Below are 19,911 nucleotides of genomic sequence, written 5' to 3'. Positions count from 1 at the left end.
GCAGAGGAATTATCTCTTGCTCTGACATTTCCAAGAGTTCTCTTTTCTAACAGGAAAAAGCCTAAAAGAGGTAAACAGTCATTTCCAATAAGGTTGATTGCTAGAAGCACGTTGCTCCTCTACTTCCCCTGCACTAAAATACAGCAAAGATCATCTGGGGGGAGGGAAGGGGAAGGAGGAGGGAAGACAGGCACCATGCAAAAGAGGCACAGAGATTTATTCTGCATCTGCCACGCATACAGCCACCTAGCTAAGAGAGCTAGTCAGCCTAAGCGTTACAGAGATTGGCCTGTCTCAGGAATCGTACCACAATCTCAGCCCTGAAAATTTGTTGAGAGGAGAATAAAATGGAGCAATGAAAAGCCACTGGCAAACCTGTACGCTCGATGTCACATGCACAGAAGATGGTGGTCAGTAGGTCTTCTTCACAGATCAAGCTCACATCATACAGGCTGTCAGCTTTGTACCCCAGTGACTGCTTCCATCCTATGAAGAATAGAGTTTGTTATTGTCCATCTTTATTTGCTGGTAGTAACTTTCAGGCACCACAGCTTCTAACAACAATATTATGTTTGTAATAGCACAAGCACACATACCATACCATAGCTTGAATGACTCTTGGCTTTTTATTTATTTATTTTAAGATAATTAAAAAACCCCAAACCAACCAACCAGCTCCCTCCCCCCCACCAATAAAAACAGAGCTTTTGCTGCCAAATAACACCAGGAACTGTTTGTAGCTGGAGCCTCTGAGTTGGGAACTGGTTTATGCATCTACTTCTACACATGCATTTTTGGCAACTCTGGCTATTCTTTTGCACGAAGTAAACATGTAAAACAGAACATTTTAAGAGGCCAGCTATTTCTTCCCTCCCCCTCCAGATATATCGTAGAGAAATCATCACGGTCAGATTAAGTTATTAAGAAAGCAATCCTAAAAAAAAACCCCAACACCAAACCAAAAAACCCAAACAAAAATCCACACCCAAACTCATATATCTTTTTATATTAAAGGCAGACTAAATTAAAAGCCAAATCTCTTATCCACAAAAAGGAATTGGCAAGTTTGAAAGAGTTTTTGACATGACTTATTACTTCCTCACTTTTTACATTCACATTAATATTTAAAAAAAAAAAAATTAAGATTTTACTCAGCTCTTTTTGCAGTCTTATTGGATTTGAGTGATTCCAAAACATATCGTTACTAGCTTAAGTAGTAAATAAATATCACCTATGTAGGCTTAACGTTTGGATGTCTAAGATTTTGGATTGGGAGGGTTTGTTGTTTTTGGTTTGTTTTTTTTTTTCTTCTCTCCAGGATTTTTACCTCTTTCACTCAAAGATAATCTCTTTGGCACAGGAGATTGGATCACAGCACTTTCTGACTTTTTATCAGATGTGAAGAAATATAAGTTTGGACTTGACGTAAGATACTTCTGTTCACAAGGCATATCTCTAGATTCGCTATTTGGTAAAGCACACAGTTTGTTCTGGGTATTAGCCTCTCTGGATCCGAAGTAGGATGGAGAACAGTTCTCCATGGGGCATACTGGCATCCATGAGTTGCTGGATCTCTCTTCACTTTTAATGATTGAATACGTAGCAGTTGCAGAACAGGAGTCAGAGATATGCCTGAGACAAGGCGACAGCAATTCCAAGTCCGCAGAGAAAACACTGTCACTGCTGGGACTAATTAAGTGTGGACCAGTATCATGACTCCTAAAAGTTCTTTTCTTCAGTATTTCTTCTAGATTTTTTTTGATATTGCACTGTGGACTGTCGAAGTTCCGGGACTGAAATTTTGGTATCTGCAAAGCAGGGTTAGAGACTTGGTCCATCATTTGGATAGATTTGATCTTTCTGCATATACTGTCCACTGGGTTATGATGCCGTTTGTTAGTTCCGTGTTCTGAAGACATTATCAATTCACCTCTTTTGCAAAGTATCTGGAAAGAATAGGGACAAGATATAAGAGTCAGGATGATCAACATACACATATTCTTTGCGCCAATTTTGCCTTTCAGCAGACAACTTGAAGCTTTGGTATCAAGTGATTTGAAAATCCTTGGTCCACATACCAGCTGTGACAGAAACCTTCAGACATGATGTTTAGTTCTCCAGGGAACTAGAACTGCTGTGGATTTGGAGAAGGTGGGGAAGAAAGAAAGAAATACTTTGAGAAATCTCACTGTTTATTCTTAATTACAATAATGGGGTGAGATGGGGGGGAACGGGGACAGGACACACAATAAAAATAAGAACTGAAGAACTCCCTGCAACCTAGCAGTTGACTATCTTTTTAGATTAAAGGAAGCACTAAGCAACATTACTCAGACAAATTTATCCCAAACCGGGTATTTCTTTTTTATATAAAAAGTGTTCATTAAAAAGAAACAAAAGCCTCACACAGCTTCTGTAACTATTACTTCTGATCACATTTGTAGCATGTACTTCCTTCCCTGGTTCCAAGGCTTTTTGCTCAGGTCTAACAGCAACAACTGTCCAGCTATTTACTGAAGGTATCTCCTACAGCTATAGACATTATCAGTTTCTGATCTCTTTCAGTGGCCTCCCAGTCAAACCCTGTAGCCACAGCTACACAAGTCAGTTGAAGTATTCTGAGCCTGTAGCTTTCTCAATACCGTCTCGTGACAGGTTGCAGAAGCCAAGAGTTAAATGAAGTTTACTCTCAGGAAAACATTGGGCTGTCTTTCTGGGTTTGCTCTTTGTGGGTACCGACTTGGGGGATGTTGGGAGGTGGGAAAAGCGAGTGCAACAAGAGTTTCAGCATTTCAGTGAGCCTACAAGAACAAAACCCCCCAAACCAGTTGTTTCTTATAAAAATTAGCCACAACTACAGCTGTCACGCTACCACACAGGGAATTGCCCAAGAAACATACCTTACAGAAGCACTTCAGTTCTATTTGTATTTTTATTATCTATTGTCCCAGACAAAATTTAAAAGATATTTCCAATAGGATAAGCATGTGTGTGTGACCAAGGCATGGAATGTGCATTTTGCAGGCATAAAGCCACATTTCAAGTGAGATACCTGTCTCTACCTTGCAATTTGCAGCCTTCTCCTCTGAACTGAGTCATTGGGAGCTTTCATCTGACACCACCCCACTGTGGGCTTCGCTCATAGTTCCTCACCCCAAAAAAGAGCATCTGCTGAAACATCAGCACTGAGAAACGCCATCCACCAGCCAGCGTAACTCAACGAATGTGATCAGACTTGAACAGAGCTCTGTGGCAGCCATCAGCAGCTTGACTGAATCTTTTTAATTGGAAAGAAGCAAGAGGGAAACAAGCAATACTATTGGAAGTTAGCTATGACATTTAGATCATTATAGGATATATTATTTATAAAAAAAAATAATGCACCAGATAAAATCTGATTCTTGGGAGCTTCAGGTAGCTTTAAGTGATATTTTGCACCCAATATTGCAGCTATATACCTACCTCCCACCACTCTATCACTTTCAACTCCTCAGCTCTGAAAATACACCGTATTGCTTCTCTCCAGAAGATTATATACAATGTTAAAAAACAAAAACCAACACACACACAAAACCAACACTTGCTTTGAAGTAAGAAGCAGGGAAGTAGTCAAGAGTCCAGTGTATGTTAACCGCGTAACCTACATGACCTACAGCAGCAACAGTTCTCAGATCCTCCAAGACTGGGTTTTACTCGTAGCCAAGCCTATCAGAATAGTACCATTACAGACCAGACTTCTGTTAGGGGTAAAAGGAGAGGAAAATTAAATAACAGCTTTAGAACTAGAGCTCACGAGGTGGTATGTGCACGTGAGAGGGAGTGACATGGTTGCCCACAGGGGCAGAACACCAGACTCGACCCTGAAGGGATTTCCCCCTGCATAGTACAAATACCAACTTGCCCCCAGAAGGATATAGACTTCACTGAACTGTGTCTTTTTACTCAAACTGCGCATCAAGAAACAAAACGAAGCAACGTCCTCAAGAGGCTAGCTCCCTGCTTTTCTGTTAGGTAGGAAAAAATAGTTCTTTTCTCAAAAACAGCAACATGCTTCACTAGCATTTAACACAAGAGTTGCCACTTGTATAATCTTGTGAAGCAAAGAGGAAAATCACACGTATTTATTAATCGAGATTGCAATAGACATAACTACTCAATGTTTTACTTAAATTGGTTTATTACAAGCTTCCTGCATGCCAGCAACTTGGTTTTATATATGCAGAGTCAAGATTTCCAAGTTTGTTTTTCTACCATTGTTTCCGTAAGTAGTAACATTTACCTTAATAAACATGCCCTTAGCCACAGGAATACTTTAAAAAAAAAAACCAAACCCAAACCAAAAAACCAAACAATAGCAAGAATCTCAGAATAATTTTAGAGAAAAGACTGCTTTTATTATTATGGCTAATTTAAAAGATTTACTCCTTAAAAATAAATGCCAGGAAGTTGAAGCAGTCTCCTATATTAGAGATACAAAATGTCTTTTAAAACAAAAACTTAAAAACATTACAGTTAGATTTAAGTACATTCTCTAAGTACACAAGAGCCTTCAAGCAAATATAAGTAACCCTCCATTAAAGGATATTAGCCTTTTTAACTACAACGTGTTTTTAAATATTGCTTGTAACCCCCCATTGGAAAAAACCCAGTCCAAGACCTTATACTTACAACAGCATCTGGAAAAATACCTTCTATTCCTCTCTGATAGAGATAGCACTGGATGACAAAAGCTATTTTAGCTGTTCCTCCGAGGAGGACTAGCTGAATGAACTTTGGTACTCAAATTAGCAGGGGGCTCATTTGCTGGAAAATCAGCTTTACAAGGTACAGCTGTTGCTGCCTGCCACTCAGCTCTCAGGCTGAGAGGGGCAATAAGCTGCAATGAGGTGCAAATCAACCATCAGTCTCCAGCTTTCCAGCCCTTCTACTTGTTTTGTCACATCTCTCCTGCAGCTGTTAAACGAATTGCCTGGAATTTCAAGGCATCCTGAAGTCTCCCTGCTACCCTACCCTTATGTTTAAAACAGTGAGGAAAATAATGATATAGCTCACTGCTGCGTCTGAACTCAGCTACCTGGGATGTTTCTCACTCCTATTAGCAGTTCTTTCTTGCTTTTCCCACCTACTGCAAACTTCCAGGCAGGAGCAGATCTCTTCTAGTTTCTCCTGTGACCGTTTGAGCAGAGAATACAGAAACTGTATAAATTTCATAGCTCCTACCACTTTTCAAAGGAAGGCAAAAGCTGAAATATCTTGGGCTGATGCTGTATTAAAGAGTTTCTGTGTTACTGTCTGCTCTGCATGTGGTTCTGTGAGCAAAAAGAGTTTTGTCATTAGGACTGTTAACCAAGCCCTCCTTTTAGTATTAAATTCTCAAACAAGATTTGCATTTTAACACTGTGGATCTTTAGGTATATGCTGTACAAATAACTGGAAATAGAATAATGTTGTTGAGGGAATACTACTGCCTGCCCAGTACCTACTAACTGCACAGCCCATCAGACTTCTCCAAACACTTGGAGAAAAGACACCTCCCAATCTACCACAGGCTATTGCAGCACTCCTGCAAAAAAAGTAAGACGTCCTCTCACAGGTGTTTTGTGATTAAAACCCAAAACGTTGGAGTGAACTGATATTGCTGTTCCCTGTTTTGTGGGAAAACTTGGCACTGTCATCCAGCAGCATTACCAAAGACCATGGAGCTGACGCAATCGGTTCTGGTTTGATTAGCAGATGGGTGTTTTTGACTAGACATTCTTTCTTCCAGGACTAAAGCTGATAATAATATAGAGGTAACATTTCTGAGATAAAACCAATCCAGGTGAGGATCTCTTCTCTTTTCTCTTTTCTTTGAGAGATTTATGTGTATGGGAAGATTTTTAACTTACTGGTTTGAAGATAAAACCTCCCACATTAAAACAGCACCCCTATTTTTTCATACCTTGACAGGAACAAGTGACCTCTACTCAGGGAGGCTCCTCCAGGTGACAATGTTATTTGTGCTGCTGTACAGCTAGCAGAGTAGGCACTGAGCAGGTGCAGGAGCAAATGACCTTTGCCTATAGACCTTGCAATCTAAACGGAGAGAGATAGAGAGAAAAGTAGGGGCACAGGAAGCAGTGCTTCATTCATGGGGTCTGAGATATAAGCTAGATGCCTGATACACTCCTAAAAGTCTCAGTGATATAGTCTGCCTCCTCCTCACATTGCTTCAGATGACAAATGCCACGGGACTTTGTAAAGAGTTAGGGGTAACTGCGTAACAGCTAAGCTGTTAATTACTCGGCTTGAGTACAAACTCTGGTAATACAAAATTCACAATAAAGTTTCTAATTTTAAAAAATAGCAGGTCCTTTCCTTTGTATTCCTTCAGGACAGGTAGAATCACAAACTCATGTAACAACTGAATCAGCTTGTGGGTTTTGTGCTATTTTATTCAGCTCTTCAAAAAGAAATACTTGCAACTTGCTGTGAAATCATGATTCAGTGATGTGGAGGATCCAGCAGCAGAAAATTCCCACCATCCCCCATTTGCCTGGTATGCAGTTCAGGTACATGTAGCTCACGGCCCATCTTTGCTGCGCTACACTACACTGTGTATTGCTTAGAGCTTCACCATGGGCTGAGACAGGTAAGCACTGACAGACCTGTTTGAAGTGGTTTCCCACCCACTTTGGGAACATCTGAAATGTCTGTCAGTTCTGATGACCTGGTGCATCAGGTAGAGCTATTTATTTTCCCCTAAATTGGACTTCTAAGTCTAAAACCAAGCTTTGTTTCAAACCACAATGATGTTTGTTGTTACAAGAGTGTAACACAAAAAATACTCTTATTTTAGTAGGATTCCTGCTCTCTGCATGGTGGGATTAAAATACATGCTATTCAAGGGTAAAGTGTACCTCATGTTCAGTATGCATAGGCAAATATTGAGGACAAATGTTTTCAAAGTTTAACAAATGTTAATGCAGCAGAGTTCCTAAGTTACTTGGTTTGTCTTGAAAATACTCCCCAGGGTTTCCTGTTCGGCCTCTAACAACGTTTTCCTCTACATAAGTTGTATTTTGCATATAAATATGTGTATTTCTATATAAATGTATCAACTACTCCCCATCCCTCGTGGTATGCATGGGTAAGGAAAACCAGCCCAAGAGGCTGCACGTTTCATGGACCATGCTCGCAGAGGCTGGACACTTTGTCAAGTACATGGAGCAGGCTGTTTCAGCCTCTGACATCTGACTGTCTGGTTATCATGCAGTCTCTCAGTGTAACTTGCCTTTCTTCCTCTCTCCCAATTCTGTCCATTGTTTACAATGACATGTCGGCATCCAGCTGCTCAGCAGCAGCATGTATTTCTTGCCCAGCTCCATGGGTGAGACTGTGTGGCAAACATACTGGTCAGCCAAGAGGAGATGACTGCATGCGTAATGCTCAGCATGGTTTGTAGCCCGCTAGGTAGCTTCTTGACAAAGACAAAAATTCTCTTTGCCAAGTTCATGGGGGTGGAAGAAAAGGTCAGATGACTCCTTGGCCTTTGGTGCTTCTGTCATTATAGAAAGGTATGTTCTGCGACATACGGTCAGTAGTATCTGCCTGTCTGAAGAGCTGTACAGCTTCTGCTAACGTACTTTGTAAATGCCTGTACTTAGATGGTCAGATTTCTTTTCCAGCTTGCAAACTGGAGAAAACTGTTTTTCAGCTGGTCTTTTTTTCCTGGTGTTTGTCTCAGACTTGTCCGTTACTGAAAAAAATGTTGTAACATCCTATGGTTCACTGAACTTCAGAAGCAATACCCCTTTTTGTGACGTTTACACCTTTCAAATATTTGTGGATTTCTACTCTTTCCTGATACTTTTAAACATCCCTCGCCCCAGATAACATATTTAACTTTTACTTTTACTTATAATTATCCCTTGAAGGTTCTTCTCTTTCATCAATACGCTTGTGATAACAGTAGTGCCTGGACCTGAATGTAGCATTGATCACACTGCAGTCCTCAACAAAGGCTCTATTACCTCTATTGTGTGAGGCATTTACATGATCCCTAGCAGACTGGCTTTTCTACAGCTTGTTCTGTACCTCAAGTAGTTTTTAGTACAGGTCTTCTCATACAGTCTAGAGAAAAGAAGAAAAGCAACTCTAGTAACTATGCAGTAGCGCTGGAATCAGGCCCGCAGACATTATCGTGCTGAATGTGCAACAGAGTAGTTAGATAAATTTTGGGCCAGCAGCTAATGGCCTCTGTAATCATGCACCTGGTTTACATCAGAGAGTATCTCTTCCATTCAGAGCTGCGCCACGAAAATACAGCTTCCCAGAGAAGTTAGGGCCTATTCTGAAAAATAGTACTGAAAAACATGTTCGTGTGACGTAAATGGCTGACGTAAAATGTATTGATGGATTGCAGATAAGGTTTGCTCAGTTAACAGGTTTTACAAGGTGAATACAGAACTTGGACACAAAGTTCCCCCTAGTCTGAGTGGGATGTATGGGGTTGAAGTTGAGAGTCAGCTTTGAACGATCACAGAAACACAAAAACAAGCCCAAAAGAAGATGTTAAGAGGTCATACGGTTCATCACCATGTTTCTGGGCAGGTTCAGTTTACCAGTGAGTCCTAAAAAGGGGATGGCTAATCTATTCTCTGAGTTTCTCAGTGATAATAGATCCACAGCCTTCCAAGGCAATCTGTTTATATTTCACTGTACTACTGTTAGAAAGCTTGCCTTACTATCTAACTTAAATCCCCTTACTGCAAATTAAACACAAAATTCTTTGTTTGCAATTTCCTACTTTGCAGACTCTGCCATGATAGTTCACAGCCTTTTAAGATGCTATGGTTAGCATGTATGAGCCAGAACTACACTGTGCTAGATGCTGTTCAGATGCCAGACAGAAGTGAGATGTATTTCCCAAAGAGTTAACAAATTAACAGGAAAGCACAAAGGAAATGAGAATAAGCACAAGAGACAAAGGTCTCAAATCTCAGATGATTTATACCCCGACACCGTCAGAATACCATAGTTGCTGACGTACCTACTGGCCACCTACACACCACAGCTACACCTTTTACTCAAGAGCAAGCAATGGATCACTGGTGTCCTTACCAGCAGTTTAAAAATAGACAGGCACAATGACTGTAGCCTATATTTTTAGGGAAAGATATAGGAAAGTACATGGTCGTGACGCAAGTCAGTGATGTATGTCTGACCCCACTAGGTAAAACTCCACCACACGAGAACATTTTCACCCACCTCAGCACTGAACTTCAATCGCAGAAATTGGCTTTTTATCATTTACAGTGTCAGGATAAGCAGTCTATGCCCTTTAGATCATCTTTAAGAACAAGAATAGGTTATGTTCTTTCTAATAAGGGGTCCTGCTGCTACAGCAAGCTTCACTCTACTTCCCTTACTTAGGGTATTGATTACATGCCAAAGCCACTTCCTCATTTATGTGAATCAGCTGAGAAATGGCAGGATTGACAATGAGTGTTTCATGTACAGCTCATCATCCTGAACTGCTGTATTTTTTAGTGTGTTATGATCCATAACCCAACTACAGGCTACTTCATTTTTCAAGAGTACAAGCTTACATATGCCCATACACATCCACATGTTTTTTTGTGAATGCAAACACTCTCAGCACATGCATTTCCTTCCCAAAGTATTGCCTCCTGTTGCTGTTTGCAAATAAATCATGTCCCATATGCCGTCTTAGAAGTGGTTAGATTTCTAGGAAGAGTGAGATGACCAACTTCTCATAGGATCATGACAAGAAAGAGCTATGAAGGGAGAAGAAGAGTCTTTTAAATTTTAATCACTAAAGTAGAATTGACAAACCTGGAGTTCTTTGTTCTGCATGCAGACTTCTTACAGATTTCCAGGGAGGTGGTTTTGAAATATATTTTTTTTAAAACACCAAAGCAACTTAGACTCACTGGTCATGGTAAAAATAAATGGATTTAGGACCCTAAGTCACAAAGGCATAGAGAATTTAAGGGAAAAATAAAAACCTTTTGAAAAAAAAAACATTACGGAAATTCAGTTTGGGATTGGATTAATTTCACCTGATGTCTGCATAAAATGCTGTCTGAAGCCAATGAAGAGACACAGACATCTCCAGAGGGGGATTCAATCCTTCTCTCTTAATGCTCTACCCTCTGTGGCCAGAGGGTGCTCTTTGAAGTCCTGTTTCCCTCCACTCTGTAGGAGTGATTCAGTCCCTAGTCAAAAGCAATTAGTGACTTTTTAGGTGCCCTAGGGATCCTGCCTGCCCTTCAGCTGCTTCTCCACAAGTCTTGGGTCTCTTACAGGCCCTGTGTCACAGCTGGCAGTCCCATGTGCATGTCTCAGGTGCCCTGGATGGTATTTGGGCAAGGTAGCCTGTCTCTTGCTACTGGCTGAAACTAAACACTTAACTTTTAGACTCCTTAGTGCCATTGAGACATCTGATGGTACAACATTAAAACCATTTAATTTAAGAGGATGCTGTCAAGGCCCTGCACTTGCTCTTGAGCTGATGGTCACCTGACCCTGCAATAAGCCAGTTCAGGCTTTGACCTGTCCAGTTCAGCTCCCTGCTGCCCTCCAGGCGGCCTGAAACAAGCCCCAGTCTCTACAAGGAGGCGAGTGGGACTCTGGCAATACAGCCAGGTTTGGAAGAGAGAGTGATACTCCAGCAACACCAACTCAGAGCAGTTCGGACTTTGCAAAGTGGTCAAAAGATAAGAAAAGCTAAAGTTGTCTTTCTACAGTGTGGTAACAACATAAATCTTTCTCCATGCCTCCCATTCTCTTCCCCTTCTCCCCAGTTCCAACAGAAGGGGCTGAGCTGGTTGTCTTCACAGTTTATTTTGTGTTAACTTGTCTCATTCCAGTGGCAGGAGAACCAGGGCTCATTTTCAGTGCCAAACACATTCTGGTTTTTCTACCACAAGGAGAACCATTGTGAAGAGAATATACTTTACATTGGCCAATACCAAAGGTAGGGGGTTAATTTTCACAGACTCAGTTGTACGTTTTGATTCTGGCCCTGTGGTCTGTGCATAAAGAGAGGCTCTGAAGTTACTCCAGAAGGGAATAGGTGAGTAGTTTTATCTTTTCCATGTCTCTGCTTGTTAAATGTTTCCTGGATGCAATGCATAGCCCCCTTCTAAGGCTAAGGGTTAAACATTGTCAAAAAATGTCTCTGATCTGTCAGAGCAAGAGGAAAAGAGCAGGGAAAATGTAAACTTCACATTGAAGTAGATGCAAGTAGAATCCCTTCTGCTGGCTAGGATGCATCATGGCATGGCCTTTTAAAAAGGATAGAGGCATAATAGCAGCTCCCAGCCATCACAAGAGCTGCATGAGGCCGAAACCTGAACTTCCCTCTCATTCCTTGCATCTATACCAGAGTGAGCTGCAGCTAATGCCAGTTCTGAATATTCAATGAACAATTCTGCCTGGCATGAGCAGAGAACAGAGCAATATCCCCCCAAAAGCAGGAGAGCAATTGCACCTTCACTAACAGTGTGCTTCAGAGCAGTCTCCACAGACACATCATGTCAGGGAAAAGCTCATAACAAGCCTTAGCAGCGCCTATCCGTACACTCCTCACTCAGATTCCACATACATGCACATGTGTTTGTCAAGCATACGAGCTGACCTGTATTTTTGTTGCACCACAGGCTGGTCCTGTTTGTGAGGCTGCCACAGTAAACTTTCTATTGGCCAATCTTCTAATCAGCAAATTTCTAGCTCCCTGTTTGCTTTGCTTCCCCTTCTGCTTCTCTCTCCCATTTCACAAAGGAAAAAATGAAGGAGGAGAGATAAAAACCCTAGGTACAGAACCAGCAAGGCTAGGCATCAAGTATGATTAGCTCTTTGCCTGAGGACCGAACCCACTATCCATGACTGTGATGAGTCCAACAATCACTTAGAAGCAGCTTATGGAAATGGCTTCTCTGATTCCTGCTTCCTGCCTTTTTTCTGTTTACTGCTCCACTGCTTGACCTATTCAAGCCCATGATTTGGGCTTTTACTCCAACCAACACATGAGACAGGATAGTGTTTCTGACTATTAGGGGTTGGGGGGGGTTTGGTGGTTTTTTTATTCAGCTTTGTATTTTTACTTGTGTGTAAGAAAACTAGATGCAAGAGATCCTTAGCGAATCAAACAAGAAACTGCATCCTCTAAATGTACGCTAGGAATAACCTCAAGCTAGCGACACTGGATAAGTCACCTTTTTCTTGATGTTGGCATGTTATGACTGGAGAGTAATTTACTAACTTTTCCAGCTCCCACAATGGATAGCAATCTGATATAAGTTAGATTATCCTAGGTAAACACTCATCATCCATATTAATACCTGCTTTTGGCTGTGGTTATCAATCATCTAGCAAGAAGGTGACGTATTGCAAACGCAGAGGGCTGATGCTGATGTATTCAGAAGGTATTCACCAGGCTAATGGGGCGCATCTCCAAGTGTATCCATCTTTCAATCATTTCTCTGACTTCCTGCAAGACTACAGGTTTCCCTCAGGAGTCATCAGACCTTCTACTTCTCCATCTACAGGGCTGACAAGACATCCCTTTAGACTCCTCCGCCCTGCCACAGAAGGGGAGGGTACCTTCACTCTGAAGATTTAAAAAGGGATCCCCAAACCTGTAGGAGATCTTGTGACACATTATCCCAAGGAAAGAAGACTGAAGATTTGCCATTGAACTAAGTATGAAGGTGAGTGAGACTTTTTTGGTATGTGGGAAAAATTTAGTTTGCAATTTATGCTTTTTCATGTGAGTATAATATTTAGGAACTGCAGGGGTGTTTAATAATTTTAACTTAAAAATAACCTGAGAGGAATATACACATAGTTATATTCAGTGTGCTTGAAACAACTGCATTAAAAAAACATTAATAGCATAATGTGCTCTCAAAAACAGGATGAAATAAACTACTGTGAATCATAATGTTAAATGCTCTCTGTTGTCCATCACTGTTATCAGTGCATGAATAACAACACGGTCTGTGCGAACAAGTAGAGATGCAACTTGTTCACAGAGGATTCATGCTCAATGCTTTCATTTGCATGTGCTGCATCAGCGAACAAACTCCAAGAATCAAACAAGCCTCTCTCGTGACATGTGTGTAATTATGGTTGATGCAAATAGGATGCTAAGTTTAAAAACTTTCTTTTTCTGAGGAAGTAGTGACCCGCTCTCCTGGTTGGTTGGTTTGTTTGGAATGGCAAGTCCCCTACATTTGCTTGTTGTCTAAACTCTATCATTCAAGGTTTAGTAAAATCAAGATATACTTTATATCATCTTTCCCCCTTAGTTTGTACATTATTCTCATTTCTGGAAGATCTAATGTCCTTGTAAATAGGAGCACAAAAGGTGCTTGCCTCGATGGCAGTTCTCACTGGTATGGAACCTTTATAATGAATATGAGTAAAGAGAAGAAAGTACGTTTGATTTAACATTCATCCTCCCATCAGATCATTGTGTATTGAAGCTGAAATAGCCACTGAGCAAGAGAAGGTTTGGCAGCAAGACAGGGAGGAAGGAGGGACTGGAAATACCCTCACATTTAGATTTGAAGTTGAGAAGATCTACAGATCTGAAAGGCTTTTCCTGTACCTCGTGGTTCTTTATTGTGCACAGGGACTGCGTAAACTGACAGCATCTGCAATGGCACTGTTCTTGGCAGCGTCCTTCATATCTTTCTCCTGGAGCACACCTCAGGTAAACAGCTCGCTCAGGCTGAACGTGCAGTATCCATGTATCTCACAGGTTGGTGCCATGTAAGTATTTGTACTAGTTAGTAATGGCATGCAACATTGACATGTCTCTTTTCTCTTTTTTGGCATAAAGGCTCATTTCCAAAGGAGAAACTGGACTCCTCAGGCTATGCTCTATTTGAAGGGTGCACGTAAGTCCCAAGCTCTTTCTGTTTTGTGGAGATAACTTTCTCTACCACTGGATTATTCCTAATCTGCTTGGCTCCACACAAGCAGTAAATCCCTGAGGATCCTGTGGAGGTAGAAGTTCTGAGGCCTGCAGGGATGTGCTAATAGTTATTTCTTCTTGCCTCTGGAACAGTGGCATTGCCAGTATTATTATTATTTTTTAAAGAAATCAAATTGAAGAAAGCAAGTGTTGGAAGAAGAAAAGCAAACCAAAGTACTGAAAATGTAGAGAGTTTGAAGCTTGATTGCAAAACCTATTGGAAAAGCAGTTTCCTTATCTGAAATAATCTTAAAGGGGGTTTAAGACACACTGGATATAGTTATCATTCCTTATTCTCACTCAGGCTTTATTAAAACATCTTCTCAAGCAATAGGAGAACACACATTCCTCTTACAGGCATCTTGCATTAAAGCTGGTATGAAGACCACAAGCAACCTCTTCTAAGGAGAACTTGGATGTCAGTGTTATCAATATTGTGGTGTTAAGGTTGTGCAAATGACCTTTGAGTTTCTATTGTTAGTTCAGAGTTAAAGAAGCATTAAATATAATGATAAAATTTAGAGCCAAGGAGAGATTTTGTCCTTTGATGCAAACCCACGAAATTTAATGGAACTATTCTTTTTTAAAAAAAATCTATTCTGAATTGTTGTTTCAAAATTAAAAGCTATCAGGTAGGGTAGGTATTAAGACAGCAAGAAAGATAGCTTCCTTGAAATGAAAAAAAAATTGAAGCTCACAATCCTGAGAAAAATGCAAAAGTGAGATCATACGAATAATAACAACACAGAATAAATATAGGCTCCAAACAACTGTAAGTGTAACTGAAAGAAGTTCTAGTGACATTAATAAAATTATTTCTATTCATAAAAGCAAATAATTTGGCCCTTTTTTCTTTTGTTTAAATCTTCCAACTGAATAATGCACTGTGTTACTTCTATACTGACCAGTGTATCATTCTTATTGATGCATAGGAAGTAATGTGATTTTTTTTTTAGGGTGTTTTTCTTTTTTAAAATAGAAATATCCCTTTAAAAGGCAATATTTTATAGTCCAGCAAAGAGATTTAAGGCTCTTGACTGTACAGCAGTTGAGGAAAGAGTGAAGAAAAGACAGTAAATTCCTCCCTATGTCCAGTTCCTACAGCAGGTTAATACAAGAATGAAAAGTGCTGAAACACCACTTCTATGGAATAAAGTGTACCTTGAGTGTTCTGGTTCAGGATGGGCTATGGCTGATTTGGAAAGACCCTGGGATGGACTTATGCCTCCCATTTTATGTTTGTAGAAGTATTGCTGTAATTTTGTATTTTCAAAAGACTACTTTAGTGCTTGTAAAGTAGGAATTACAACAGATTTGGGAGGTTGTTTTCACCCTTTTCCCACTGCTTTTGTAGAGGGACGTCGATTCATCTCAGATGAGAGCCAGCGAAAGGATCTGTATGACAGAATGCAGCTTGGTAAGTACATGTGCACAGGTGTATGTAACACAACAGTCTTTCCTCAAATTATGGGAGAAATCTGTGGAAACTGGAGGGGATTTGCTTTCCTGGAATTATATTCAAGGAAGCAATTAAACTCCCTTTTGTGAGTTCCTTCATTGCAAAAAGCACATGATAAAGACTGTCTGACTTTCCTCTCTTGTGTACCTGTGTGACTTCATTTACATAAATGATGTTCCAGACTGACCTGGCTGTTAAGTGGGATTATCATCAGTACCTTTGACTTTCTTTTTCCACTGGAAAAAACCAAATCAAGTTATTAATTGTGCTGAACTGACAAATGACAAAAGTAGACAACATTAATCCATGCTAGACAATGTTTCTGGAGGAAACAATGTTGTAGCAAAGTAAGGAACCTATGAAAAAAGAAACTGTTCTTTTTACCTTCTAAGGGACTTTAAAACAGCTTCCTTTTTAAAAAGATTGCTAGTCTCTTCTGTGTTAGATATTTATCAGGCTGGTTTTTAGCAGAGTGTTACAGAGCAAAGGAGACAACAGTATTTTTTTTTTCTTTGGGTCTGTAGTTATAGAGGTAAAAGAGCAAATAACAAAATAAATAAATGCCAGTAAACACTAACAAATCATGCATCTCTGATTTTATAATTCTAGAAACACGCAGCCAAAACACAAATCCTTTATCTCTTTCTGAAGCTGCAGCACTGTTCCATAGTTCCTTACGGAAAGCACAAGAAGAAGGTAAATGCATATTTTGTCTTACCCTGACTTTTTTAAAAGCAGTTTATCAGTATTTCATTTACTAACAATTTAGTAAATTGATCTAAAAGGCCTGGTTTGAAATGAGATATTATTCCACAGAGTGCACTGTATTAGACTGTACATTTACACAGAGCGTATTGCATTAGGGTGCACATTTAGACAGATTAGAACATGAATCAGATAAATAATAGTAGGTAAATTTTTGTATATTCTGCTTTTAATTTGCTTTTCAGATTTTTATTGGTTTATATTCAAGGGAATGGCTATTTTTAATTGAATTTTCCAAAACAAAACTCTACTGGGACTCCTTTTTCTGCAGAATATTGTTTGCTTATGAAATTTTCATTCCTCCATTGGCTCTTATGTCCTGGTGGAAAGGCTTAAAAGAATCCTGAAAAGCCTAAAATCCCTAAAAAGGGATTCACATCTGGCTCCTGAGAGCTCTGTTGCTGGCAGAGCTGACAAGGTGTCCCAATGACGTTTAGAGGCAGAGCCCTGAAATATCCTGAAGAATCCTGTAGTTCATTCATGTGTTCCCAGCCTCCCAGAGATATTGTCTAACCCTCCCATCTCTGTCTCCTCACCACGTGCTTCCTCACCACCTGCTACATGCTTCCACTTCTCACTTCAGAACCTCAGAACCCACGTCTCCCTTCCACAACACCCCTCAGTAAAACCCAGCTACTGAGTCAGGCTTAAATAACTTCTGTTTCCTCATCTCCTTCACGCGTATTGCACCCCCTTAGATGAGGACACCTATCCTATGTTCCCCAGCTCCCTCACCCTGCTATAGTTCACCTTTCCTCCCTAGACCAGCTTTCCTGCAAAGCCATTATCCTGAACCCCTCATCATCTGATGCATACATACAGCTCACCAGGCTGAGACCCTGAATCTGTGCTATCCATGTCCTCTGTCTTTCTACCTTTCACCTCTTCAGGTACATAAACTATTTTTTAGAAATGGAGCTGGGGACAGGGAGGTTGTAAAAAGAGGATACACCCTACAGTGCTGTGGAGAGTCTGTGCTGTGCTCTGGCCCCTGGGTTCTGGGGAGGCTGTTGTAGCATATACAAGCCCAGGAGTTTGTCTAAGTTACGCTCTTCCCCTCTTTGGTTCAGGACAGGGAGGAACAGAAGGTGGCTAGAAGCTACCTTTGTTTCTTATTGTCCTGATTGTGAGTTCCTTATTCAGACTCAATTTCTGTCATCATGACAGGAAGAAAAAGTGCTTTAGTTGAATTCGGAAATGTGAAGTAAAACCCTAGTAAAATATGAGGTAGTTTTGTACCTTCCACATAGATGAGTGGTAAGACAGGCCTGTTACTGCCTAATCACCTTTGACATCATCAACAGTGTGTAACAAATAACTTCCTTGCCATCGCTGCAATATCACCTCTCCTTAGTTATCTAAAGTATGCAGCTTTCCTGAAATGAAAAGAAGGTGTGAGAGACACCTGTCAGAATTTACCTGGCGTATGTGTAGGTATGCTGGAATCACTCCTGTCTTCTCCACTTCCTAAAATCTCCCACTGTACGTCATGTAGCGCTGGGGCTCTGTGCTCAGCTCTCTCTTCCCTGCCCTGGCAGAACTCTGCTAACCAAAAAAATTCAGTGGCATTTTGACTGAGAGAGAAAGGCAGAATTAAAAACGAGCATAGTTCTTTGGACAAAATATATGAGAAGTTCTAAACATAAATCAGTGAAAGCATCATTTATGTGCTAACAAAAAGAGAAATCCTCTGAAGTCCATGATTCATAAATTTTAGTGGTATTTTCCTGCCTGCTGTTGCTGTTCCAGAGGAGACAGTGGACAGCAACAGCCCCCTAAGAAAAAAGGTGACATATCTGAGAGAGCTAAGCAGAACTGGCAGCTTGTTTGAAAAATACTATGTGGAATAACATTGCCATCATTGTAGTAGGGAATAACAACACAGTCAAACCTGGGTAAGCCCTGCACTTTCAGAAGATCACTTTCAGGTGATTTTAGAATCCTCTTGACTGAGAGAAATGTGCAAATAAAAACCAAATACATTATTTTCTTCTGCATGAAAAATTTGTGGCTTGTACTAAGATATCCCTCAGGACATGGTTTGTATCTTTGCCCTTCAGCAAACAGAAAAATTCCTACATTTAAAATGAGAGAAGATATGATTATTTCTACAGATGCCTGCATCTCTTAGCTAAGCAGTCACATTACACTAGGCCTGTGCCTGAGGCACATCTCTCTCGTGAAAACTTTGGCTGACTGAACTTTCCTTTATCTACAGCTTATTTTTCCCCATTGTGTCTTGTCTTACAGTTGAAGAAGAAAACAGTGATCACCCTGGCTACTTGACAGATAATCTATCAAATTGGTGAAATATTTCAAATTTCTTTAACATCTGTATGCATATACCCTGAAATCATGATTTGTGTAAACAGAGTATTTCATCCATCCTCACTTAAGTTCCCAAAGGGTGACGTATATACTCATTGCAACATTTTGAATGCAAATTGATTAAAAGTTACTAGTTTAGATAAGGAAATTATTAGTAAAGTTCCTGCCTTGTTTAGACCATTTTGTATGTCCCACCCAAAAATTAAAATACACTGTTCCACCTTACCTGAAAAGATGATTAAAACTGTCTTTTTGGACAACTACTCCATTAAAAACAATTTTTCAATAGTCTTTGGGAAACCTTTTACCACCTTCCACTCAGATGCATATTGAAACCTCTTTATTTCTGATAAAGGTAGATTCCTTCACCACTTCACTGCTGGCCCTGTAAGTTGCTGATGGTCAATAAAGTCAGTGAGATATTAAAACAATCCAGCTGTCTTTGACTGCAAAGCAGGTGATTTTTTTTTTTTGCAGGTATCTGTCACCACAGAGAATAGGCAACAGCACTTACTTAGACCTCAGTGCTGCCCCAGCTACACGCATGCGGAAATATATACTCTGAACAATCCTACTAAGCAAGTCTCATCACATAAAGATAGTATGGGGATAGGTCTTAAAGGATCAGGGCCTCATTAATGACCATGGCATACAGCCACTACTGTTGTCAGGAGGTGTAGTACTGCTGGAGCTAGTGGTGGCGTACTAGGTACAAAGCTAGTGTCACGCATGACAACAGGCACACAGAATATTAATTGCATCATTATTGTACTTTTTTGTTGGCCTGTTTTTTGAGTTGCAAAACTGGAATTATACATAAATCAGTTAATTATCATTCCATGCTGATAAGGATATATTTAACATTATTTATGTAGTTTTGTGGTCCTACTGGAAAGCCCTCTGTAGTTCTCATGTAATTAAAAAGTAGTCATATGATTCTTGTGTCCAAGCAACTATGTTTTATTTTGTTAACCTTTAACCCTAGTTGTGCTCTTCATCTTTTAATGCTACTTTCCTCTGATCTTTCTCATGACGCTGCTAATTAATTTTGTTAACTCACGCTAACTATAATGTTGCTTCTCCTTGACACAAAGAAACACAGCTGAAGGAACAGAGGAATTAATTCCTACCATGGGGCTATAGGCACTTTTAGTAATTGTTTATCATCTATATAATTTCATGGAGGAACATAACTGGAGAAATCAAAATGTCCTTGTTTGTTCATTTTTAAGCACTAATGTATCTTTCAATAGCGGTATATGTTGTATGACAGAATGCATTCATGATTAACTTTATCTAAAGACCAATGGCATCCACCAGAATCTTTTCATTAATTTAATTGCTCTTTGTTTCAAGCATACTCTGAATATCT

General features: G+C 40.1%; 2 protein-coding genes across 2 annotated transcripts in view; one reads left to right on the top strand and one right to left on the bottom strand.

The window, feature by feature from the left end:
* IRAG2 (inositol 1,4,5-triphosphate receptor associated 2) overlaps nt 1-4,707 on the bottom strand; it is a 43,434-nt gene extending 38,727 nt beyond the window's left edge. The window contains exons 1-3 of the mRNA XM_076343299.1: nt 4,669-4,707; nt 1,328-1,946; nt 376-486 (exon numbers count right to left, since the gene is read on the bottom strand). Of these exons, the coding sequence (XP_076199414.1) occupies nt 376-486; nt 1,328-1,919 (703 nt within the window). The 5' untranslated portion in view covers nt 1,920-1,946; nt 4,669-4,707. The remainder of the gene's footprint in view (nt 1-375; nt 487-1,327; nt 1,947-4,668) is intronic.
* An 8,516-nt stretch (nt 4,708-13,223) lies between these two features.
* Nucleotides 13,224-18,520, top strand: SPX (spexin hormone). The gene is given in 6 exon segments (XM_076343301.1): nt 13,224-13,271; nt 13,643-13,723; nt 13,853-13,910; nt 15,342-15,404; nt 16,056-16,142; nt 18,462-18,520. Coding segments are annotated over 6 exon segments (396 nt in total).
* Nucleotides 18,521-19,911: the final 1,391 nt, after the last annotated feature.

Source organism: Aptenodytes patagonicus, chromosome 1 (genome assembly GCF_965638725.1).
Source record: "Aptenodytes patagonicus chromosome 1, bAptPat1.pri.cur, whole genome shotgun sequence".
Lineage (NCBI taxonomy): Eukaryota > Metazoa > Chordata > Aves > Sphenisciformes > Spheniscidae > Aptenodytes > Aptenodytes patagonicus.
Note: the sequence above shows the minus strand (reverse complement) of the source record. Positions and strands in the feature narration are given on the sequence as shown.